This window comes from Pantherophis guttatus, chromosome 3 (genome assembly GCF_059756535.1).
Source record: "Pantherophis guttatus breed Tessera chromosome 3, ASM5975653v1, whole genome shotgun sequence".
Lineage (NCBI taxonomy): Eukaryota > Metazoa > Chordata > Lepidosauria > Squamata > Colubridae > Pantherophis > Pantherophis guttatus.
Genome location: NC_142065.1, coordinates 26,556,893 through 26,580,352, shown reverse-complemented (window position 1 = coordinate 26,580,352; position 23,460 = coordinate 26,556,893). Strand labels below are relative to the sequence as shown.

At 37.6% G+C, this 23,460-nt stretch overlaps 1 protein-coding gene across 5 annotated transcripts in view; it reads left to right on the top strand.

Moving 5' to 3' along the window:
- KCNS1 (potassium voltage-gated channel modifier subfamily S member 1) overlaps positions 1–23,078 on the top strand; it is a 28,555-nt gene extending 5,477 nt beyond the window's left edge. For 2 of the 5 annotated variants that reach the window (XM_034413891.3, XM_060689647.2), the window contains 2 exons: positions 9,687–10,691; positions 21,563–23,078. In XM_034413891.3, the coding sequence (XP_034269782.1) occupies positions 9,726–10,691; positions 21,563–21,997 (1,401 nt within the window). In that variant the 5' untranslated portion in view covers positions 9,687–9,725 and the 3' untranslated portion in view covers positions 21,998–23,078. Of the gene's footprint in view, positions 1–5,555; positions 5,678–7,423; positions 7,502–8,507; positions 8,579–9,686; positions 10,692–21,562 lie in introns of all 5 variants that reach the window. The other 3 variants (XM_034413890.3, XM_034413889.3, XM_034413888.3) reach the window with 3 other exon arrangements.
- Positions 23,079–23,460: the final 382 nt, after the last annotated feature.

The following is a 23,460-nucleotide window of genomic DNA, read 5'->3' as shown; positions in this document are numbered from 1 at the left end:
ATTTCTAGGCTGAATCTCTCTTTGATCAGTTTCCATCCATTATTCCTTGTCTGGCCTTCAGGTTTTGGAAAATAGGTTGTCCCCCTCCTCTCTGAGATAGCCCCTCAAATATTGGAACACTGCTATCATATCTCCCCTGGTCCTTCTCTTCGCTAGACTAGCCATGCCCAGAACATTATCTTCATCCTCATGGTTTCACAAACAAAACAGCCAGTTCTTGTTTGACCTGTAATCATCTCCTCAATAGTTCACTGTAATGTATTCCATGTGGAACTGTTCTTGACGACTGTTCTGAGGCCTCAATTTGCCCAGAATGCGGCTATCATTGCTTTGAGCAGAACCACTTGGTTAAATCAAATTATTGTGATTGGTAACCAGAGTCAGGGATGTAATTCCGGGCTCAATTTATAGAGCTGGATTTGACCTTTAAAAATCTAAGCAGCCTGTGGATCAGAATTTCAATCATCTCCCATACTGTGAGCCCTTTGAAAACTTTTCTGGATGAAAAACGTTTCTTTGCACTCTCCAGTTGTTAAAAGTATAACAAAGAAAGGGACACAAAAGACATTTTAAAAAGTGAGGTACAGGTCTAGGAAATGGAAATCCTCTGTAAATGCCCCCCCACAGACTTTTTAGATAGCTAGCTTACAGATGTCAGTAAGATCTGTCTCATCATTCAGTGGTAATATGCCATTGCTTTATTTTGCTTTTACTTACTTTTAAAATATTATCTCCTACTACTAATCTAGAATGCCTTTTTAAAAATGATAAGGAAATCATTAACCTACGCTCTGTGCTGTCTTGCTTTCTTGTTGGTCATTTGAACTTTGAAACAAAACGTGTAAAAGAGTCAACTTTTGGAGTTGTTGAAATATTTTATTTGTTTTATGTACACACACAGTATGCATTAAGAATTTCAGAATAAACCTTAAACACAGAAATGGTAGATCAGAAAATTGATAATTATTGGGCTCCAGGTGGTTTTTCCTATCCTCTATTCTGTCTCTCTTTTTCTCAGAAGAAAGAAAGATTAGTCAGTTCGTTGAGCCTTTTCCTGAAATGATTGGGTTTTTTTCCAAGTTGAAGCATCTCTTTCAATTAGCCTTCATTTCCAAACTCAAAGCTTACAGGACAGGTAGACCTCAATTTACGAGTGGTCACTTAGCGATTCTTCAAAGTTACAACATACTCCTCTCCCCAAAGCTACTTAAGTTCCAATGTCACCCCTCCCCCATAGTCATGTGACCGCATTTTGGGTGCTTGACAACGGGTCATATTTGCAGCTGTTTACAGTGCCCCTCAGTCATGTGATTGTGATTTATGATGGTTTTGCCAGAAACTGGTGTTTATTTCTGATATCTGGCAAAGGCCGGCCCATTGCAAACAATGGGCTTGCTTAACAGCCATAGCATTCACTTAATGACCATTGTCATTACTGTATTCACTTAACCACCACTGCCACAAAAAAAGGTTGCAAAATTGAGTTGGTCATGTGATGACCCACTTAATGACCATCAAGACTTACGACTGTAATTGCTAGGCTCACATACACACACACACACAAAACTTTCATTGTAAATGAAATGGAAATAAATTAATTTAGGCCAATTTTCCAACTGTTCTACATTTACTTGTTATTTGGAGTATTGCGAAGAAGTGTAAGGTGGAGCAAATAGCTTAGGATCCAGTCAGTTCCATGCCTTTTGGGGGAACTTTACAAGATTAGATACCCACTCTTGCAAATAATAAAGAGTTGTAGAAGCCATCATGAAATAGAATTAAAAACTGGATTTTCTTCTACAAGTTTGCAGAGTGATATGCTCCCTGTCTTTGGCCCAAGGATGTTTTTCTGAGAAATGATAAGATAGTTCCATGAGCAAATACAATCACATGTCATTTTCATTCCATCCTTTCTCAGCCCTCATCATCTTTTTCCTTTCTGCATCTGAAACAACTCTGCCAATTCAGGCCCTGGAGATCCGGCTTTTGGTTAAACTTGGACTGCAGAGATTCTGAATTGATGGACGGCAGTGTATAAATACTTTCTGATCCTAAAAAAGTAAACAGAAATGGTCATTTTTAAATATTACAGCTCAGATAACTAATTTAATGTGCTGGAATGTCAGGAAGACTCAGGGATAGAGGAGGTAAAAATATGTAATTTTGGATTTAATCGTGTGTTAGTCCTATAGACAAATTGCAGCACTTATAAACTTGACATTACAATTTTTTTCTCAAAGTGGCTGGATTAATGTTTGCTTAAATAAGAATCACTTTTGCATATACTGCAGTTGAATTGTTCTCCTCTTCCGGAAATATCCGTATTAAAAAACAACTATTTTTAAGTCTTTGGAACTGAATCTCATTTAATGGGATCTTTTTCTTCCCATTGTATGTATTTCAGTTTTATTTTATTTTTTTCTTTCTTATTAATACCACAACCATGACGACTCTTGTAAAGCAACGGGAAAAAATCAATAACAAATATAATGGTCTTTCAGAGAAATTGCTGCAATAACTTTTGTTAGGGTGTGTGCTGGAAGGGAGGGAAAAGCATTAATAAAGATTTGATGACAAATCCTGCATGCACCAGGTCTGAATATTGTATTAATTTCAGAATATTCCTAAAATGTTGTAGAGATCCTTGATTTCTAATATGAAAACATGGGGATTCTACTGTCCACAGTACTGCAGTTTATTTTGCAAATGGTCAATACCTGAAACATACAATAAGGGTTAGAGTCAGGACTGGACCCAGGGAATTAATTAAAAAAAATGAAGGTACACATAATCTACACATTTTAGTTGCTTTCCTACATATATGTATTTAATTGTAACAAACAGCAATACTGAATTATGTCAATTTGGAATTTTTACTATTCCATCCTGATTTCTGTAATGAAAGAAGGGAAAAGACTGATAAAATAAAAAAAATATATGTTCCTAAGTCTTAAAAAAAATATGAAAAGATCAGTTTTATTCCCATAGAGAATATTGAAAGCTATCTAGATGTGGTTTCCAGAGGGAGTCTCAAAGGCATTTTTTTTTTCATCAAAAGGCAACTGGCCTGCTTTTTCCCTGAGGAAGAAGAACAAAACATTTCGTTTCTCATCCAAGAAGCTTCATCAGTTGTGATAGCAGGGGGGAGGGGCGGGAGGAATGGAAAAATACTGACCAGGGGTGAAATGCTACCGGTTTGGACCAGTTTGCCCACACCAGTATTAATAAATGCTACCAGTTCAAGTGAACCGGTAGTAAAAAAAATGTTACCGGTTCGGGCGAACCAGTATTTCCGACTATCAGCTGTGCCATTCAATTTATATTCTCTAGAAAGCAGGAAATCCTGATTTCTAGCAAACCTAAATCACGCGGCACAGCTGTTCCCCCCCCTCACTGTTTTACTTAACTTTGCAGACTCAGAAAAGACTTCTTAGTCCTCCTTTCTCAACGCTGCATAGTAGCACCTGCGGTAAGCCTGCACACAAAGCATGTGTTTGGCGTGCACCGCGCATGCGTGCACAAAGCGAACAGGTAGCAAAGCGAACCGGTAGCAGATTTCAGAGCATTTCACCCCTGGTTCTGACAGTTGAGACTGGATGGTGGGGAGATGGAAGGATTTCTTTGCAGTCATCTAGTTGTTAGCACTCTCCTTGAGAGCTCTTGAGGCCACTTGAGGGTTTACCTTTGCCTTCAGGGTCATCTGAATCAGAGTGCAACTGGTTGTGAAATCTTCTTGGAACCACTGCAAGGGCTGCGTTGCAGACTAGAGAAAGGTGGTGTCATATTCCTCCCCCTCTGTTGAGAGAAGGCTGCTCATAAATGGCCTCGGTACCCTTCTTTCAAACCAATGATCCTCTCTCCAGAGGAAGGAATGGACTGAAGGCAGCATCACTCCAACACTTATGGGAGATCTCAAGTCCTCTCCCTGTCTGGGGAGGAATAACCAAAGAGCCCATTTTACCTGCTCTTCATGCCACAGCAATCATCAGCTCTGTTGACTGCTGATAGAATGAAGAGTTGATTGATTTGCTGTGGAATGAAGAGCAGAATTGGATCCACACATTTCACAGTGGGTGAGTTAGTAAGGGAATGTTTTAACAAGTTTAAGAACTTTTTTTTTAAAAAAAGTTTGTAATAGCAAAAGAGTGAGGTTCGTTCATGTTTTGAAGAATCTTGCAAGAAAGGACAAAAAGAAAAAGAAAAATCAAGCTATTACATTAAGTGGCTGGATTAATGTTTGCTTAAATAAGAATCACTTTTGCATATACTGCAGTTGAATTGTTCTCCTCTTCCGGAAATATCCGTATTAAAAAACAACTAGGGAAGGGAATGTTTTAACAAGTTTAAGAACTTTTTTTTTTTAAAAAAGTTTGTAATAGCAAAAGAGTGAGTTTCGTTCATGTTTTGAAGAATCTTGCAAGAAAGGACAAAAAGAAAAAGAAAAATCAAGCTATTACATTATTTGAATGGACTAAAGATTATGATGGTTAAACATAAAATAAAGGAATATATAGTTGATTTATCTGATTAAGGTTAAAATAGGTAAGTTATTATTTCTGGCAATAGTTAATAAACTTGCTGACAACGGAATTGAAATGACAATGCTTTATGGATTTGTTTACAGGTAAGATGGGATATGGGAAGAAGAAATTGTTGTATTTTAATTGGAAGTGATAAGTTACTAAAATTGTTTATACTTATGATGAAAGTGGGAAGTCACTTCTTTATATATATATTCTTTTTCTTTACTAAATTCCTAATTTGCTTTCTATTTCTTTTTTTCTTCTTTCCATCTTCTGCTCTTTATTCTTCTGTCTTTCATAGTCTTAACTTTTACTGTTGTAATTATAATCTTTAATAAAATTACTATATAGCACGCTAACAAGATACTTCTGTCAATAAAACATTTAGACCTAGATTTGGCTTGGTTCACACATTGTACTAAGCATGACTTGTTTGGCTTTCATTTTACATGTTGCACAAATCTCAAATAGTTATTTATAAATCAGGGTTTATGTCGTTATATATACATATAAGCTAGCCTACCATGATTTATTTAATTATTTTTTTAAAACCATGGCATGGGGTAATGTGACTGAAGATGAGTTTCACAAGTGCAGTAGTCCATTGGATTCAACTGAATTCTTGCTGGTTTCAGTAGATCTGCTCTCATTATGCTTGCTTAGATCCAAACCTTTAAACTTACACATGGAAAAATTAATGACCTACTGAAGTTATCTGTTTGTAAAATAATCAAGGAAGATTACCTTCTTCAATAAGATTTCATCTGCAAAAGGCAGCGGAATGTTGTTTTGTCTAGACTAGACTAAATTCAGAATAATTTTGAAATTCACAAAAAGCAGTCAGGGAAGCCCAAATACATATAATCTTTTTCAGTGCTGTTGGGATGTTGTCATGTTACTTGAAGTGACATGCACTGATTACGGTGAGAAAGTCTGTGTTAAATTTCAATAGGAAAATAACCTGGATCCCTATGCTTTCTTCTGAACGAATTCTCTCCGATGTTTAATAATTAACAATTCATTTTATCTCAGTTGACACACTTCACAGAGAATTGGAGCAAGCCCCTAGTATCTGTAGCTGTGTTTCAAAAGCACTAAACTGCATTATGCCACTGTATTATGCCATGTACGGATACACACAAAGATGTTCAATGGTAAGTGAGTATTGTTTATGTTTGCAAAACAAAATCAGGGTTGGAGAATAGTTGAATGAACACTTTTCATTCAAATTTGTCTGGATGGAACTCAGAACAATAGTAATCTTGTTCAAAATGATATCAGGATTCCAGCTCATGTTGAGCCATATTGTTACTTCGAGATTATTCTATATCCACGTTTAAAACAACCGGTGGCTTAGCAGGACCTGTACACCAGCTTCTTTTGTAAATCCTTACTTGTTTATATGAACAAATAATTGGTCTAAAAATGTTCAGGATCATTCAAGATGAATTTCATAAGCATCTTCTAAAGAGATGTCTGGGATCTGCTTGGAGCGCATTTTCCTAGCTGGGCAGTTTTGAGTAGCTCATGAGTGCTACAAAAATATTTCAGTTGACTTTTCCAGGTTAAGTGGCTGTAACATATAATGCAATGCAAAACAAAAGAGTTGCTTTGTGAAACGTGAAATCTGAGACAAGATCTCAGGATAGGATGTTGTCGAGTTATTTGTCAGTCAGCCCAGTAATATATTTAGTCTGGTCAGTTGTAGTTATGTAAAATCTGCAGCTGGGATCTTTCCTCATTACTAGCCACTTGATCCTTGTAGACAGGAGAGACCAGGGATAGAACTTTAGATCTTCCACAATACTTTTATGCGTGACTGCCATTGATGTTAACAATGTACTGAAGAGACACTACTTTTATGTTATTTATTTATTACATTTATATGCCACCCATCTCACTACCAAGACCAATTCTGGCTGGCTTATGAAGTGGAATAGACAAGCATTCTATAGAATTTGGAACAAATTTATTTATTTATTTATTTATTTATTTATTTGTTTGTTTGTTTGTTTGTTTGTTTGTTTATTTATTTATTTATTTATTTATTTATTTATTTATTTATTTATTTATTTATTTATTTATTTATTTATTTATTTATTTATTTATTTATTTATTTATTTATTTATTTATTGGTTCGATTTATATGCCGCCCTTCTCTGGAGACTCAGGGCGGCTTACAATGCATTAAGCAATAGCCTTCATACTTTTGTATATACCTAATTAGTAGGGCTTTCGCCCCCGCCCCCCCCCCAAGCAGTGTTCTTTTTTATACAAAGTCAGCTTATTGCCCCCACAATCCGGGTCCTCATTTTACCTACCTCGGAAGGATGGAAGGCTGAGTCAACCTTGAGCCTGGTGAGATTTGAACTCGCAGTAATTGCAGGCAGTTGGCAGGTAAGTGCTACTTAACAGCACTTTCGTCCGCTGCGCCACCAAGGCTATTCTAAATAATTCTGGAACATGCTGAAGATAAAATTGGAAGCATTTCCAACTCTAGAATTGGTGATTTCTTTTAAATAGTTGGAACCCTAGTCATACATTTCAGTTTCTAATGTGTTTAGATTTTGCTTTTTTATTCTTCCATGGATTAGCATCCTGCAAATAAAAGAGCTATTTATTTAGCAAAATATTGAGGAGTCCTGAGGTATCCGAAGGATTGGCTTTTCCTATATGAACCGGTCAGAAAATCAAGGTATGGATCTGAGATTTTTAGTCAATTGTAGATATCATACCTAAACAAGGTAACCAACACAGGTAGCTAGTTTAGAGAACTATGTGCAGCTACAGACTTTTTTTTTTTTTTTTTTGGCATATCTCTTTGTGTTTCCAATTGGAAGAGAGAAAGCCTGTTAAACCAAAGTTTCTGATTGTATATCATTTTTTTTCCTACATTCAAGCAGATACACATACAGTCCCTGTGTAGAATTTCCCACTCGATGAGGGGAAGTTGGAGATTATAGACAAATATGAATAAGGTAAATTGATTCTTAGGGGTATTGTGGTACGCATTTGGGCAAATACAGGTGCCAGGTTTCTGTGGTTTTGCTCTTAGACTTTTCCAGACATTCTCATTATTATTATTTTTTAGCATTTGGTTAAGATTGATTTATTTACTTTGTCGAGTTTTAAATTTTATTTAGGAATAGCTTTTATTGGTTCAGCTTGATTTTGTCTTTATGCTATCTATCCCAATAAACTAATGCCCTTATTTGCAGCATTTACAACCTTAGTATATTTTATTCTTTAATTCTATTCTCTGGTTATTCATTTATTTTTGTCTGCTTTGAAAACACCATACCCTCGAAAAATCAGGCCAAAAAAATCTATCTGGCACCTAATCATAAACTGGATTTTAAGTGAAATCTTCAGCATGGTGCCCTCTGAAAAATATAATTTCTTTTCCTGTTCATCTCCCAACTGACATGGTTAACAAAGTTTAGCAAATCTGGGGATCATTAAGTTAGATAAGGATGCTCTCTGTGAAAGCATCTAGATATTTATTTATCCTCTTTTCTTATATTACCTGGATCTGATTAATCAGATTGCCTTTAAGATATTGCTTATAGATAAAGGTAAAGGTTCCCCTTGCACATATGTGCTAGTTGTTATATATTGCTTATAGGTGTCATTAAAAATGTGCAAGACAAGTAAAATCACAGAAGATCTTTTCTACTACCTACAACTTGGCTGAGAACCATTGGAAAGGATAATTGAGTGTAGGAAATGGTATGGTAATACAAGTTTAGTTTTATTCAAAGGTGAATCATCCTTGGCCTGTTGTAGAAGTTCTGCCACCTACTCTGCTGAAAAAATTGATATTTAGGATCTTCTGATTTAGATACAGAGCTAGAGTTTGTGGGATGTACAATTCCATTTTGATCTGTTCGTTTGCATTATTTTCATGGAGGAGGGGTGTCAAACTCACGGCGTCATGGCAGCATCACGTGATGTATTGGGATTTTTTTCCTCTTTGCTAAACAGGGCGTGGACGTAGCCGGCCCACGGGATGGGAGTGTGACAGCCCTGACATAGAGTTTCACCCATTGATGAAGGTAGCATGCTTGATATGAACTAAAACCTACATTCATCCAGATCTGCAATCATCAATAATTTAGTTTAAAGCTATACATGCAGTCAGTTTCCTTGACTTTCCATCTTGGGCAAAATTGTTGGGTGTTAGCTAGATGAATCAGCTGTATGTTTATTTTTGTGGAACTGTGTCTTGGACCGTGCTATCTGACATGTGTGAGCAGGTTCTAAAGACACCTGAAGCTTCTTTCTATGATCCTCACAGGGTTTTTTGGTTTTAATTTTCTCAGACAGCATCTTATCCTTGCAATATTGAACAATTAGTTGAAGTTTTAAAGGAATAAGTTGTAGATAAGTTGCCAGTTGTAGAAATAAAAACCACACCTATTAGTAGGCTGTTGATCCAATAGCATCCTTTTGGCATGTAGAAAGTCCCAGGTTTCATCCATGATGTTTCCAAGTGGATTAGGCAGAATTCCTGGAATTCTGGAGAGAGCCACTGCTGCTACATGGCAAAAATTATGGCCTAGATTACTTAGAATCTGACTGTATAAGGTAGCTTTTTCTGGTCCTCAATATGAAAACCTTCAAGTGAGGTTTATCAGCATTTTGCACCTGAGTCACATTCTGGCAAAAACAGATGGATATTTATAATTCTTCTCTATCCATCACTTTTTGCTGTAATTTCATTGAGAAAACAGAGACATATATATTTTATTCCCTGTGATTACAGACAGATCCCCTCAGAGTGAAAGAAGTTGCAGCAAGGTAGTGGAATTAAGAAGTGCCTTCTGTTTTTCCATTAAAATCATCCTCCCTTCTGTTTTTATGTAGAAAAAAAACTGTTGGAAGTTCCATGAAAAACACAGATTTCAAATGTCAGCTTTGTTCTGGATTAAAAAAAAATCTTTAATTGAAAAGTGTATTGGGGTTCTTTCTAAACCATATGATCAAAGCATGTGCACACTCCTAGCTGTAGAACTTATTACCTTTGTTTGTTATAACAAATCTTAGATAGTCTAAACAGCTAGGGGATTCTCAGGCACAAAACTATCTTTAGATGTTTTGGATAATTGATTTTTTTTGCCAGTTAGCTTAAGCAAAGAATTTTCTCTTTTCTTTCTGTTTCAGCGTTGTCTGCAGGCCAAATTAGCCCCATCTCTACTGATCATGGTCAACAGGAGATTAAACTATTGGGATTCTGATTTTGAGGATGAGATCATCAATATCAATGTTGGGGGCTTGAGAAGGAGACTCAGTTCTAGTGCCCTCTCCAAATTTCCTGACACTCGGCTTGGACGCTTGCTTTCCTGTGATTCTGAAGAGTCCATCCTACAGCTGTGTGATGATTATGATGTGAGTGCCAGGGAATTCTACTTTGATCGGAATCCTGGCTTCTTCCTATACGTGCTCCATTTTTACCAGACTGGCAAACTACATGTTATGGAGGAACTATGTGTCTTCTCCTTTTGCCAAGAGATAGAATACTGGGGCATTAATGAATTCTTTCTGGATTCCTGCTGCAGCTATCGCTATCATGAAAGGAAACTGGAGAGACATCATCACAACTGGGATGAGGAAAGTGAAGTTAGCAGTGTGGATACATCCCCAGATGAGATCTTAGATTTCAATCATGACCTGCTTCGCTACAGTACGCTCCGCTGTGGCAATCTGCGCAAGCGCCTTTGGCTCACCATGGAAAATCCAGGATACTCCATCCCAAGCAAACTCTTCAGCTTTCTGTCTATCAGTGTTGTGCTGGTTTCCATAGCTACCATGTGTATTCACAGCATGCCCGAGTACCAGCAGCTTGACGAGGAGGGCAAGTTGAAGGATGACTCTGTGTTGCAAAACTTGGAGTATTTCTGCATCTCCTGGTTCACATTTGAAGTTACTGCCCGCTTGCTTTTGGCTCCAAACTTGAGGAAATTTTTCAAGCATCCCCTCAATCTGATTGACATTATCTCAGTGTTGCCTTTCTATTTCACCCTCTGGGTAGATGTGACCACGAAGACAGATTCAGAACTGGGAAATTTGGGTAAGGTGGTGCAAGTGTTTCGTCTTATGAGAATATTCCGAGTGCTGAAGCTGGCAAGGCATTCAACAGGCCTGAGGTCTTTAGGAGCTACCTTGAAGGTAAATGAGCTTTAGCTCATTTATTTTTATTTCATATTTCTAAGGAAAAAAATAATCAAAAGAGTAGTCAAAAGCACCTTTGTCCTGTTTCAATCTTACATTTGTATCTGTCTTCAACCTGGTGAAATTACTCATGCTTTTGAACTTTTTAAAGCTCAATTACAATGATGGATTATTGTGTGATTATGTCTCATCAAATCATGTTGACTCTTAGTGACCACATATTCTCCATGATTGATCTGGCCCTCACCTGGTCTTTGAGGTCTTCCAATGCTCCAGCCATGGCCACTCTGAGTCTACCCACCTTGTTGCTGATCATCCTCTTCTTTTTCTTTTCACTTTTCCCAGAATTAACTTGACTTTTGCTAATTTTCCAAAGTATAATAATTTGAGCCTGGTCCTTTGTGCGTTCAGTGAGAACTCTGGATTGATTGTTTTGATGATTCATTTGTTTGTTTTCTTAGCTGTCCACAATATTCCCGGGAGCCTTTTTCAACATCAAAGTTCAATAGCATCAATACTCCTTCTATCCAGCTTCTTCAAAATCCAATTCTTTCCCTTCCATAGAGTGCCACAGGGAATATCATTGCCTGCCTTATTCTGATCTTTGTAGATATAGACTTATCACATCACCTGAGTATCTTTTTCAAGGGCTTCATAGTTGCTCTGCTACTATGTAGTATACTAATACTACATAGTATTAGTAGTATACTAATATACTACTAATAGTATATTTTCTGATGGCTAATTCCTTTACTGTTGATAGTTGATCCTAAAAGTTGTCTAACTCTTCAGTATCTTCATTATCAGTTCGAAAACTGGTTGTAGTACCAGGTAATTTTCTTCATATATATTGTTAACCATATTTTTCAGTTTGCTTTTTGACTTTTATTGCTAGACTTCGTAGATCCTTTGGACTTTCAGCTTTTACTGTCATTAGCATAGCACAAGTTATTGAAGTTACTCCTCTTCTTTCAATCCATCTTCCCTTAATATATACCATACAGATTGAATAAAATGGATAAAGTATACAGCCCTGTTCCACTCCTTTGTCACCTTGAAGCCAGTCTGTTTTGCCATGTGTTGTCTATACTGTGGCTTCCTGACTTCTATGTAGGTTTCTCATGAGCACAATAAGATTTCCTGAGATTCTCATTTTTCTAAGCACATGGTAATGGCTTTCTCAATTACAATATACAGCATGAATCAGCAATAATGTCTCATCTTCGTTGGCTTTTTCTAAATCCAGCTCAAATGCTCGGTTTCTCTTTTTCCATGTAGGGCTCTAATCTGTGTTGGATGATCCGGAGCATTACTTTTCTAGCACATGAAATTATAGGTATTGTATGATAATTTACATACTCTGTTAAGTCTCTTCTTTACTATTGGTATTTAGATTGACCTTTTCCAATCAGTTTGCTGCTATGTCATTCTCCAAATTTGCTGGTAGTTACTGGCAAATTATCATGCAGAGTTATAAAGCCCAAATGAGTTGGAAATCCAATATTTCTTGCCAAACAGAAAAAACTATCTTCTGTTTCCATCTTGTAAACCTTGTTCCTATCAATAATTCCCACCTATTCTCAACATCTACATTTCCTTCAGTTTTGTTTATATCTATCTAGCATCATCTTCACTGCAACACTTCCCAAAACAGAATGGAATGCAATAGGATAGGATAGGATAGGATAGGATAGGATAGGATAGGATAGGACAGGACAGGACAGGACAGGACAGGACAGGACAGGACAGGATAGGAATCTGTAGAATTATATCTGTCCTTGCCTCTATATATGGAATTAATGTGAAATATTCCTGTATTCTGTTTGGCTTCCAAAAGGTTTCTTTGTTTGATTTATGTAATGGCAAAATTAATCTCTTGGCATGGAATGTGGGTTAACATGGCCTGTTTTAAATGCAGTATTTATACATATTAAGCTCCTATACCCTGCAGAATTCAGTGAGAGGTTTCTATTGTGGTCCTCTGCAGTTGGCTGTGTTTATATTCATGCTTTTGCTTCCTTACCATAAAAAAAGAAGATTTGGAGGAGGAAAGCAGACAGCATTGAAAAAACCTTGAACTTTCCATCTTGATTCCTAAAACTTACGTTATTTGTTCAGCTTGGTTGATTGTAGCTCATTTATTTATGGGCTTGCTGCCAGGCAGCCTAAGGCTAACCTACAAGAGCACCATCTGGCACCAGGAGTTTCAGGGCCAGCTGATGTGTGCACGTGACTGGTTGTCAGAACAGGTGACTGAGAAGGGTGATCTCCTATGGCACACATCAGATTTAAGGGACTGAAATTTGTTTTGCTGTCTTTATTTTTATGCTTTGCTTGTAATGTTCAGTAAGTCTAGAAAAGGCATAGCTGCTTCAAAGAACACTAATGAATTCTGAGAGAGGCTCTAGCTAGTATAGAATCCAGATATGTGTAGAAGGCTAATACGCTGGCATTCCAGAAAGTCCCAAGGGATTGCTGTAGTCTGGGGCTATAACAACTGGAAAGAATAGCTGAAGATAGTAACTATGAATGTCTTCCTTCTGACTTCAACGCCACAAGCTCTCTCTTAGCCTCTGAGATGCCTCCAAACTTGATGAAGGAAAAAAAATCGGTTTATGCTACTTCACATTTATGTTCACTTTGTGCAATTTGTTGAACAATGCCTGCTAAATATTCTCCTTTATGTAGTCTCTTGATAACCTGAACTGCCATTTCTTTCACTCAATTATATACCTGAAATTCATTCTTTTCTTTCCTTCCTTCTTTCTTTCTTTCTTTCTTTCTTTCTTTCTTTCTTTCTTTCTTTCTTTCTTTCTTTCTTTCTTTCTCCTTTTTCTTTCTTTCTTTCTACCTTTCTTTCTTTCTACCTTTCTACCTTTCTTTCTGCCTTTCTCTCTCTCTCTCTCTCTCTCTCTCTTTCTTTCTTTCTACTTATTAAAATTTTTACATACAGTAAAAGTCAAATCTAAAGAAAAAAAATAAAAGAGGGAAATGAAGGAAAAGAAGGAAGGAAAAAGGTGCCAGAAAAGAAAAAAGAAAAGAAAACCAGTGTACAAAATGTAATGGCTTCTGATCTTCTCTTCAACAGAGGATTACAGTCTTATAATTCTCCCTCTCCCTTGAATGTTATACAAATGCCTTGAACTTCCAACTTGTCCACATCTTTTTAATCCTCAAACCCATAAATCATCATAACATTTTTTTTCTTCTTTCAACAAAAAGTCCTTGTAAGGTTTCAGGTCCTTCAGAAAAGTTATTGTTTGTTTGTTTCTTTGTTTGTTTGTTTAATGTATATGTTTCTTGTTATTTTTCTCTCTCACCATATATACCTGCAGTTCTGATTGCCTTCCTATCCAAGAAGCTTAGTGGAACACCATTTCCAAAATGCATCCACAGAATATAGAAGCAGGACGTGAAACAGCAAGCAGCATACACTGCTTCCCCTTTAAATGCTAGTTGGAGCCCCAACCCCATGTGGGAGGGGAAGCCAATCTTTCCTTCTCTAGGGCAGAGTTCCCCAAACTTTTTGACTTTGTGGACTGGTGGGGTGGGGGGAAGGGGATGGTTCCATGCGAGTGGCGAGCACACCCATACTCGTAGCTCCATTTGCACGAACGGCAGACATGCATGTCAGCCACTTGTGCAAATGGAGTGTGCGCACACACGTGCGCTCGCCTGCTGTTCATGCAAGTGGGGATGTCCACAGGCACTCTTGCCCACCGCTTCCGTGACCTGGACTCAAGGTCCAGAGATGGGCTGCAACCTGGAGGCTGGGAACCCCTGCTCTCAGGGACCTTAGAATTACAGTGTCACGAACCGTTGTAAACTAGAAATGTTCATTGCTGTTCTTGAAGGCGGGGGTAGTCAGGTCTAACTTTACCAACTCACTTCCCCCAGTGAAGAGGCTGTTAAATTTTATTAAACTAACTTTTTTCAATAGTTGGTTTTCATCACCAACCAGATGGAATCAACATCCCCAAGCCTAATGTCTGTTTGATAGACTATGTAGAGCGTGATATGAATGGGAAAAAGGAGCAGATGGGAAGCCATGCCACTTCGTGTTTAAATCATGCGTGATCCGTATATGTTCATGGAAAGTGATTAGTGTTTCTGCTTCGTTTGATTTGGAGGTGAGGCCTTTAATAGTATGGAAATTTGAGTGTCTTTCCCTATCAGTCTGCTTCTCAGCCATTATCCTCATTCATCAGTTAACGAAACTGCCTAGATGAGAGAAAGAACATCTTTTAATCTTTTTTAAAAAATTGCAATAAACTGCAACACTGAAAATGTATGTTCTCTCCTTCTTTAATCCTGGTTTTGAATAGAAAATGAAGTTTTCTCCCACTCAAGTCAGTAAGAAGGATGGGTCTCCCTTGATTCTATTTATTTACAAGAGCTGTAAGCTGCTTTACATGTCTTGAAGTAAGAAAGCAGAACAAAATACTTTAAATGACTGTGCATCTCACACCAAACACACCATGTACGCAGTAATCTGGGTGAATACCAGTTTGTGATTGGGATAAGAAAGCCCTTAAATCAAACTCAACTCCTGTGAACATATCTGTACATTTTTCATGCAGGATTATGGAAGTGATTTGCCATTGCTTATTTTTTTAATTGGATTTCTCAGTCTGACAGCCCTGGTATTCCCAGTTGTTCCCCTATCCAGTCCTTCAGGAACTAGACAAGATCGTTTAGGAGCTGACAAGGGTTGTGCAAAATTTATGGGACAACTTCCTACATATAACTAAAACAAAATGAAATACATGTCATGATAGTTTAAATGCAGGCTGGCCCACGCACAAACTGGGTGGTATATCCATTTTTAAAACGATAACAATTCCTTACCCCATTCAGGTTTAAAAATAATTTAACCAAATATATAGTGGCATATGATCATATGAATGCACCAGGGGTGGGTTCTACTTACCTTTACTACCAGTTCGCAATGGGGCCGTGCACTCGCACTTGCTTCGCTCATGCGTGCACGCACTCTTCTGCGCATGCACAGAAGCATTCTGATGATGTCAGGGTCGGTGGGCGGAGCCTCCCTCTGGTTTTACTACCAGTTCTATAGAACCAATCCGAACCAGGGTCAACCCACCACTGGAATGCACATAATGTGAATTAAGAGCGTAGATGTGGAAAAGCAACACAAATTATTTATTGTATTTGTTTTGCCTGGATTAGAAGTCAGAGGATTTTGTTGCTGTGAGACCTGCAGCACCTTAGGGCAGATTAGAGATTTCTGCCCCTTGGACTCAGCTTTGCAAATCACTAGGTTCATCAATTATATTCAAACTACTATTGGGAGATTAAGAAAGGGTAAGTAGAAATATCCCAGGTATAAATATGAAGTTATCAATAATACTAAGTCTAGACTTCCTCATATTTTAACTAAGACTTTTTTCTTTGTGTTTTTTAGTTTTCCTAAAGAGGATAGAACACTTAGTAAACAGTCATATAAGAAAGGATGCCATAACAAGAGGAGTGCAATGCATTGATCCCAACCCTAATCAGGATACAGTATTTACATAATCAGTGTTGATGGTTTCAATATAAATTCAAATATTGGGGGAAGAAAGTTAATAGAAGAGAAAAGGATGCTAAGGATAATAGGAGAAATGTCTTCTCTTCATTGTAACATCCCAGTTATTAAATTTCCTTCCCAGGAAAATGTAATATGCAAAAAAATGTTTGCTTATTATATTTCTATGCTACCCATCTCACTAATGCAGAAGCTCTGGGCAGCTTAATAAAAGTTAAAGATGCTAAAACAATTAAGACTAGAATAAAAAGATTCAAAATTAAGAATCAAGATGATGGGCAGTCTGGAGGATGAGACTCCTCTCTACCCTATCAACCAGCTCTAAGTAACAGGCCAAATAGCCAAATTTTAGGCTGTTCCAGGAGACCAAGAATGTGGGGCCCAGATCTTATCTTTGCTAGGAAAATATTCCAGAGAGAGGGGGGGCCACCGCAGAAAAGGCTCTTCTTCTGGACCTGGTTGGAGTTATCTTCTTGTCTTTTAAGAACCAGGTAATGTTTACGGTTTGGAAAATGCATTATGACTAGTTTAAGTCTTTAGATTTAACATAAACATACATAAATGTAGCTAGATACAGCTAAATATCTCATTTGTTATTTACAACTAAAGTTCAAGTAAGCAGCCAAGGACTTGCCAGATGCTTTGAAGGGCAGCTGTCAGAAATCATTGACCATGTTAACTAAGCTGATGGGAGTTGTAACTCAAAAGACATTGTATTGCCTATCCCTGAATTACAGGTTTTAAGTCAAAGGTTTCGTGAAATATGAGGCATTGGATAAAAGAACTGATTATGAGAAAGAGTATGAGGTATATGAGAAAGAGGAAACAGATGTGGGTGTTTGAGTAATAATTTGTTGCCCAAACCACTGTCACATATTGTTAAAGTACCCAAACAACAGAAATGCTCTCTTTGCTTTCTTCTTTTCTCTCTCCAGTAACTAAATTCACACCCAGCACTGAGCAAAATTATGGTGGTTTTTTTACTATAATTTAGTTTTATGTATGAACGTAGTCATTTTGCTGACAAACACATGCTGGTGATATTGCTTATAATATGAACTTAAGCAATCCAGTTTTAATAAACCTTTGTTAAACAAATTATAGACTAGGGCACTGTACAAATCAGATCAATGGCTCATTTGAAGGAAGCTTTCCTTCCTGCAGTAAGTAAGACAAAATCTTGATTAGACCTAGTCAATCATCTTGGCACTGATAACTTGCATATGATCCAGCTGTAGTAGGTGGCCAAGAGGAGAACTTTGGTTTGATGTTAGGTTTGTTTTGATTCTATAGGGCTAGGAGCAGTAGTGGGATTCAGCCAGTTCGCACCACTTCGGGAGAACCGGTTGTTAACTTTGTGAGAAATTTGACAAACTGGTTGTTGAAAGAAATGATTAGGGCAGAGAACCGGTTGTTAAATTACTTGAATCCCACCACTGGCTAGGAGTGAGCAGCCCACTTCCTTCCCTTACTAACAAACGGCTTCATAAAGAAACAAAGGGAGTTAAATTGCTAACTCTAATTAATATATTATGCTTGGCTTCATCAAATAATCCAAACTGTTTCAGTAGAGACACCAGGAGTGCTGGAGATGCTGCTGGCAAGTTATATTGAGATCAAAACAGGCTTCTTGGTAGAGAAAGTAGAGAGTATGCAGCATGCATGGGGCATCTGCTTCCTGGGCAGTGCATTTCTTATTGCTGCCTTAATGTTGTAAGAATGTTTTGGTTTATTGCTTTCCCTGCGATTCAAGCAGCCAGTGAAGTGAGAGGATGAAAATAAATGTTATGGCTTGTCTAAAAAATGGGAAATGTATTATTGATCCAGAAGCCTGCAATCCATTTTATTCAAGTGTAAACTGCACATTTCAGTCTGTGCCTAATTCCTTTGTGCACATCATTTTCTCTTTATTCAAAGCACTAAACTTCCTAGCCCTTAGCTAGTTACATTATTTTCCCTTCTTGCAGTTTAACCATGTTCTCTGCTTCTTTCTTACGTATACTTTTAATGAATACATTTTAACTGCCTAGGCTGTCTATAGGCTGTCGTTTTAGAATAGAATAGAATAGAATAGAATAGAATAGAATAGAATAGAATAGAATAGAATAGAATAACAGAGATGGAAGGGACCTTGGAGGTCTTCTAGTCCAACCCCCTGCCCAGGCAGGAAACCCTACACCACTTCAGACAAATGGTTATCCAATATCTTCTTAAAAATTTCCAGTGTTGGAGCATTTACAGCTTCTGCAAGCAAGTTGTTTCACTGATTAATTGTTCTAACTTGTCAGGAAATTTCTTCTTAGTTCTAGGTTGCTTCTCTCCTTGATTAGTTTCCACCCATTGCTTCTTGTCCTGCCCTCAGGTGCTTTGGAAAATAGTTTTACTTCCTCGTCTTTGTGGCAACCCCTGAGATATTGGAACACTGCTATCATGTCTCATGTTTTCTTTGGCGGCTTCATTTTGTGTCTGACTGTACTGTGTTGTCTCTTTCTATTTGTCACTTGTGCCATGCCTATAAATAGCCAGCTCTGACGGTCCTTGTTCTGCTCTGAATTGAGCCTATCTACTGCATTTGTTGGGCTCCTTGTATATTTTTGAAAAGGAATTTCCATTTCCCACCTACCATGCCTGCCTAACATTGATTGATCATCTTGGCATCTTTTGTCAATGGCCTTGGTTATAACAGCCTCACTTCCAGCAACAGCTTGTCTCAATCTTCCTGCTGGGCCTCAGGATAATTATAGTTTGGTATCTGTTTGGACAAATAGCAGGTTTTTGTCTAAATAGGTCTTGCAAGTTACAAATACAATCAACTCTGAGCCTGGATTTCTTATACATATGCTAAAGGAAATGCCTGCATGTAAATAAAAAAGCAAATTAAGATTGTGACTCTTAAAACCCTGTTAAGATTGAAGCCTGGAGCTGAAGGGTTTATGAGAATGGTTTGCCAGGATAATTGCAGCTTTCTTCTAAAAAGCTTCTTCTATCTTCCCTAATCACATGCTTTGATGGTGGTTGTGATTTTTATGCTACAGGGAAAGCAAGGAAGGCAGAAGACGGACTACTTGTCAACAACAAAGAAAGGAATCTCCAATGACAGCACAATTGTGATAAATAATTTTTTGTTTGGGACCATAGCAACTAAAGAAGCTTGATACCTCTGTCTGGCTCAGGACTTGGAAGGGCTGCTGCTTCTGATCCCGTGTCCTGAGAACTGGCTCTGGATATTCAATCACATTGCATAAAAGGGATAGACCAGGAGAAAGATTGCCAGATTTGATCCAGGAAAAGGGGAAGGCCATGGAAGGGGACAACAGAAACACATTTGTTCTTCAGTTATTTATCCCTTGTAAAACTATAGATGCTAAATCTGAAATCAGTACATATCTTGATTTTAGTTGCAGCTGTGTAAGGATCATATTGCATTCTGAAGGCACTGAGTAGACATCCCCGTTTTATATGTCTGCTTTAAACCTATAAAATAGGCTAATGAAAGATATTTATTTGCCACTAAGGCATCTGACTTTCTGCCTCCAGATGCAGATCTTGACTCAATACAAACTGAGATATGACTGATGGCGTCAGTATAGAGTTCAGCAACAACCTTTGTCCTTAAAAGCAGATATTAGAGTGATTATTGCCATCGCCACATTCTGTCCTTCTGTTCTTGGGAACCAAAGGAGCATCAAAGCATTAATAAGTTCTCTTATCTGGAGAGTTTGCATTCATCCCAGAAATGTTGCACAGAAAAATACTTTGTTTTATATTCTAAGAGATGCTAAAAAGGTCATTGATCTGGAAAGTTGCCTTGCTTGAGAAGAATATATCAAGTGGTGCAGTAGGGAGCAGATGGGTCTCCATCCTCCATTCAGTTAAAATGAATGAATTGCACTTAAATAAGTGAGAATTATAGCACACTCCTATACATATCTGCTCAAAAGTAAGACCAAATAAATTTGTTGAAGGTTACTCCCAAGTAAACCTTCAAAGCAAAGAGCAGCAGTGATGAACAAGCTAAACTATAAAAATCTCAGCCACCCTCACGCACGGCAAGTAATTTCAAATATTACCATTATAAAACTTGCAACTCTGTGAAAAAAACGGTGTTTATATTACAACTCAGCTCTTCAGGGCTGAAAGTAATAGGAATGGATAGAGTATAGAAAGTAACTTCTGTCTGGAGATCACTGACCTTTGATCTTTGTTGTTTATTTATTTATTGGATTTCTGTGTCACCCATCTCACTAATACAGTGACTCTGGGCAGTTTACAATATAATAAAAGTTATAAAGTGCAAAAAAATACAACAAAAATTTAAAAATCAAAATTAAAAACCAAGATGATGGGAGTCTGGGGGTGAGAATCCTCTCTAACCCATCAGTCACCCCCAATTTAATGGGCTCCTGAAAGCTGGCAAGCAGTGCAGTTTGTGTAACAGTGATATCACATGCTGAAGCTCTGTTGTATACTTATGTTTATATGGGAAGTACTCAAGGAAGAATTTAATAAATAATTTTAAGTATGTTTTTGTAGTCACATTGTAAAGATGGAACTACACATACTACTAAGAAAAATATTTATATGAGATGAAGTGGTAAGTACATGTCAAACATGGTGAGAAGTTGCTTAAACCTTATTTTGTATGCCATTCTTCCTTGCAAAGACAACGTGAGTCAATTGTAATTTATCTGTTTCCCCCACCCCTCAATTTCGACTCTGACATGTTGGTGGTATGGCAACAGAATTGATGACATAGGCAAGATCTCCTGGCTTCCTTTTGTTATTGCAATTCACTGAAGGAGTCTCTATTTTGAATGCTGACGTTTTAGAGTCTGCCTACAAGTAATCTGTTCCTCGAACTCTGGAATAATGTTGCCCGCCACAATAAATGAACACTAGCTATGCCCAATACAAATGTGTTGGAGTACAACCTCAATTGTTTTCAGCATGGGTTGTTGGCTGAGGGTAATAGGAATCACAGTCCAAGCATTTGGAGGGCATTAATCCAGATGTGTTTATGCACATACCATTGAAAGAAAATTGATAAATAATGCTGGTGTTAAAGTACTTTTGTTTCGTGCTTTTTTTTTTATGAAAGAGATCACTGGAAACGTGCGAAGGCAAAATATTTTTCTGTTCTAAGTTTCAATCATGATCTTAGTCAACTGTGGTCTGATATTATAGAAACAGTAAGAGATAAAACTCAAAAGTGTAGACAACCCAGTATTGAAACAATGAGGTCTCTTTTCATACTAGTTTTAGTTATTGATCTTAACTACCTACCTCCATATTCTTTTCTTTTTTATCTTTTCTTTTTCAGCATAGCTACAGAGAAGTGGGAATTCTTCTCCTATACTTGGCTGTTGGGGTGTCTGTTTTCTCTGGAATAGCCTACACTGCAGAAAAGGAGGAAGAAGTTGGCTTTGACACTATTCCCGCTTGCTGGTGGTGGGGGACAGTTAGCATGACAACTGTAGGCTATGGGGATGTGGTACCAGTGACTGTCGCCGGCAAGCTAGCAGCTTCTGGTTGCATCCTGGGTGGGATTTTGGTTGTGGCACTGCCTATCACTATCATCTTCAATAAGTTCTCCCATTTCTACCGCCGGCAAAAGGCCCTTGAAGCTGCTGTGCGGAACAGTGACAAGAAAGAACCGGAGGACTCTGAGAATTACCCAAGCCAAGAATCTGATGCTTTCAGTGAAGTTTACCAGAGAGATGAAGATCTCACCAGGAACATCCTTCCAGTCTACTGAATGATTGGGAATTGAAGACTTACGTACTGTATCTGGTGTCAGAAAAAAGGCATGTTGGTAGCAAGATGATCAACAAAACCCTTAACTACACCATTATGGATTTATTCATTAAAAGTGATCTGTTCCAAAAGCATGTATGGAGTAACCTCTTACTGAGCCATTGCAGAATACGCACTGACCTTATGCATCTGGATTTTCAGCATTCTTCCAAGCCAGTATACATTATAACTAATTCAAATCTCAGTTTGCCAAGAGACATCTGGAGCAAAATGGACAAAATAGTTTTAAGATTCCATCTGTATTCCATTCCTTCAATGCAACAAAAGAAAGATTCATCAACACAAGCTTTTCTGTCTGAGTATTGTACTGGCAATAATAGTCTTAGTATCCCACATCCCACACTGTAATTTACAGGCAGACATCCAAGTACCTGGTTTGGGCTGGAAACTCAAGTTTGGAATCTAATAAATATGCAAATTATACTTCTAAAAACACAGCTTTATTTCATCTGACATTCAGTAGCTGCAGCTAATCTTCACCACATATCCTGGGTCTACATGCAACCAAATATTTCCATACTGTATGTTAACTTTTTCATATTCAGTATTGTTTTCTCCCCCAGACATTTCAATGTTCTGATTCATAATTTATCTTCAAAGATTGCCAAAGAAATGAAATACTGATTGTAAAGTTATAACAAATAATGTTTGTGGCTTCCACAGAACTGAGATTGTGAAAGAACTTCTAACTTGCCTTATAAATGTCTGTCTGATGGAAACCATGGAAGCTACCAGCATAACCTAGAAAGATTTCAAATTAATCCAAAGCTGATAAAAGATAAATAGGAGAGATTGTAATGGCTGATGTGCTGAAGAAGGATTGGAGCACAAGTCATGATCATGTTACATAATTCTCTATGGCTGATTTTGCACTCCCAACTCTTAACAAATCTATGCATGATGTATAGGATGGTATAAATATTTTCCTTCCCTTTCCTGCTCTCCCATTTCCTTCTCCACACCTTGTTCTCATTGCCATCCAATAAAATTCTTTGATGGTAAACTCAGGATACACATTAAAAGGATGTACTTCTTCTATTACGATGCACTAATTTGGGGATAGGATGCTACTAAAAGTACAATCAGAGTCATTGGAAAAGAAGTAAAGTGCTGACAAACCCATATAGCAAGATAGATTTATCGGTATTATGATTTGCTTTGTTGGTGAGCTTCCTGGAAATATTTGATTGCCTATTGTGAGAAAAATACGCTGAATAACATGAGCCTTTAGTTTGATCTAACTGGTCTTGTATCCCTCATGATTATAGTCATGTAGAATAAGACTGGAAGATACCGATCATCCCAACACCTCTTATGTTAGGAATGGAGAACTGGACCTCCTAGATGTTGCTGGATTCCAATTCATTCTACTTAATCAGGATAATGCTGGCATTTGTAGCCTAA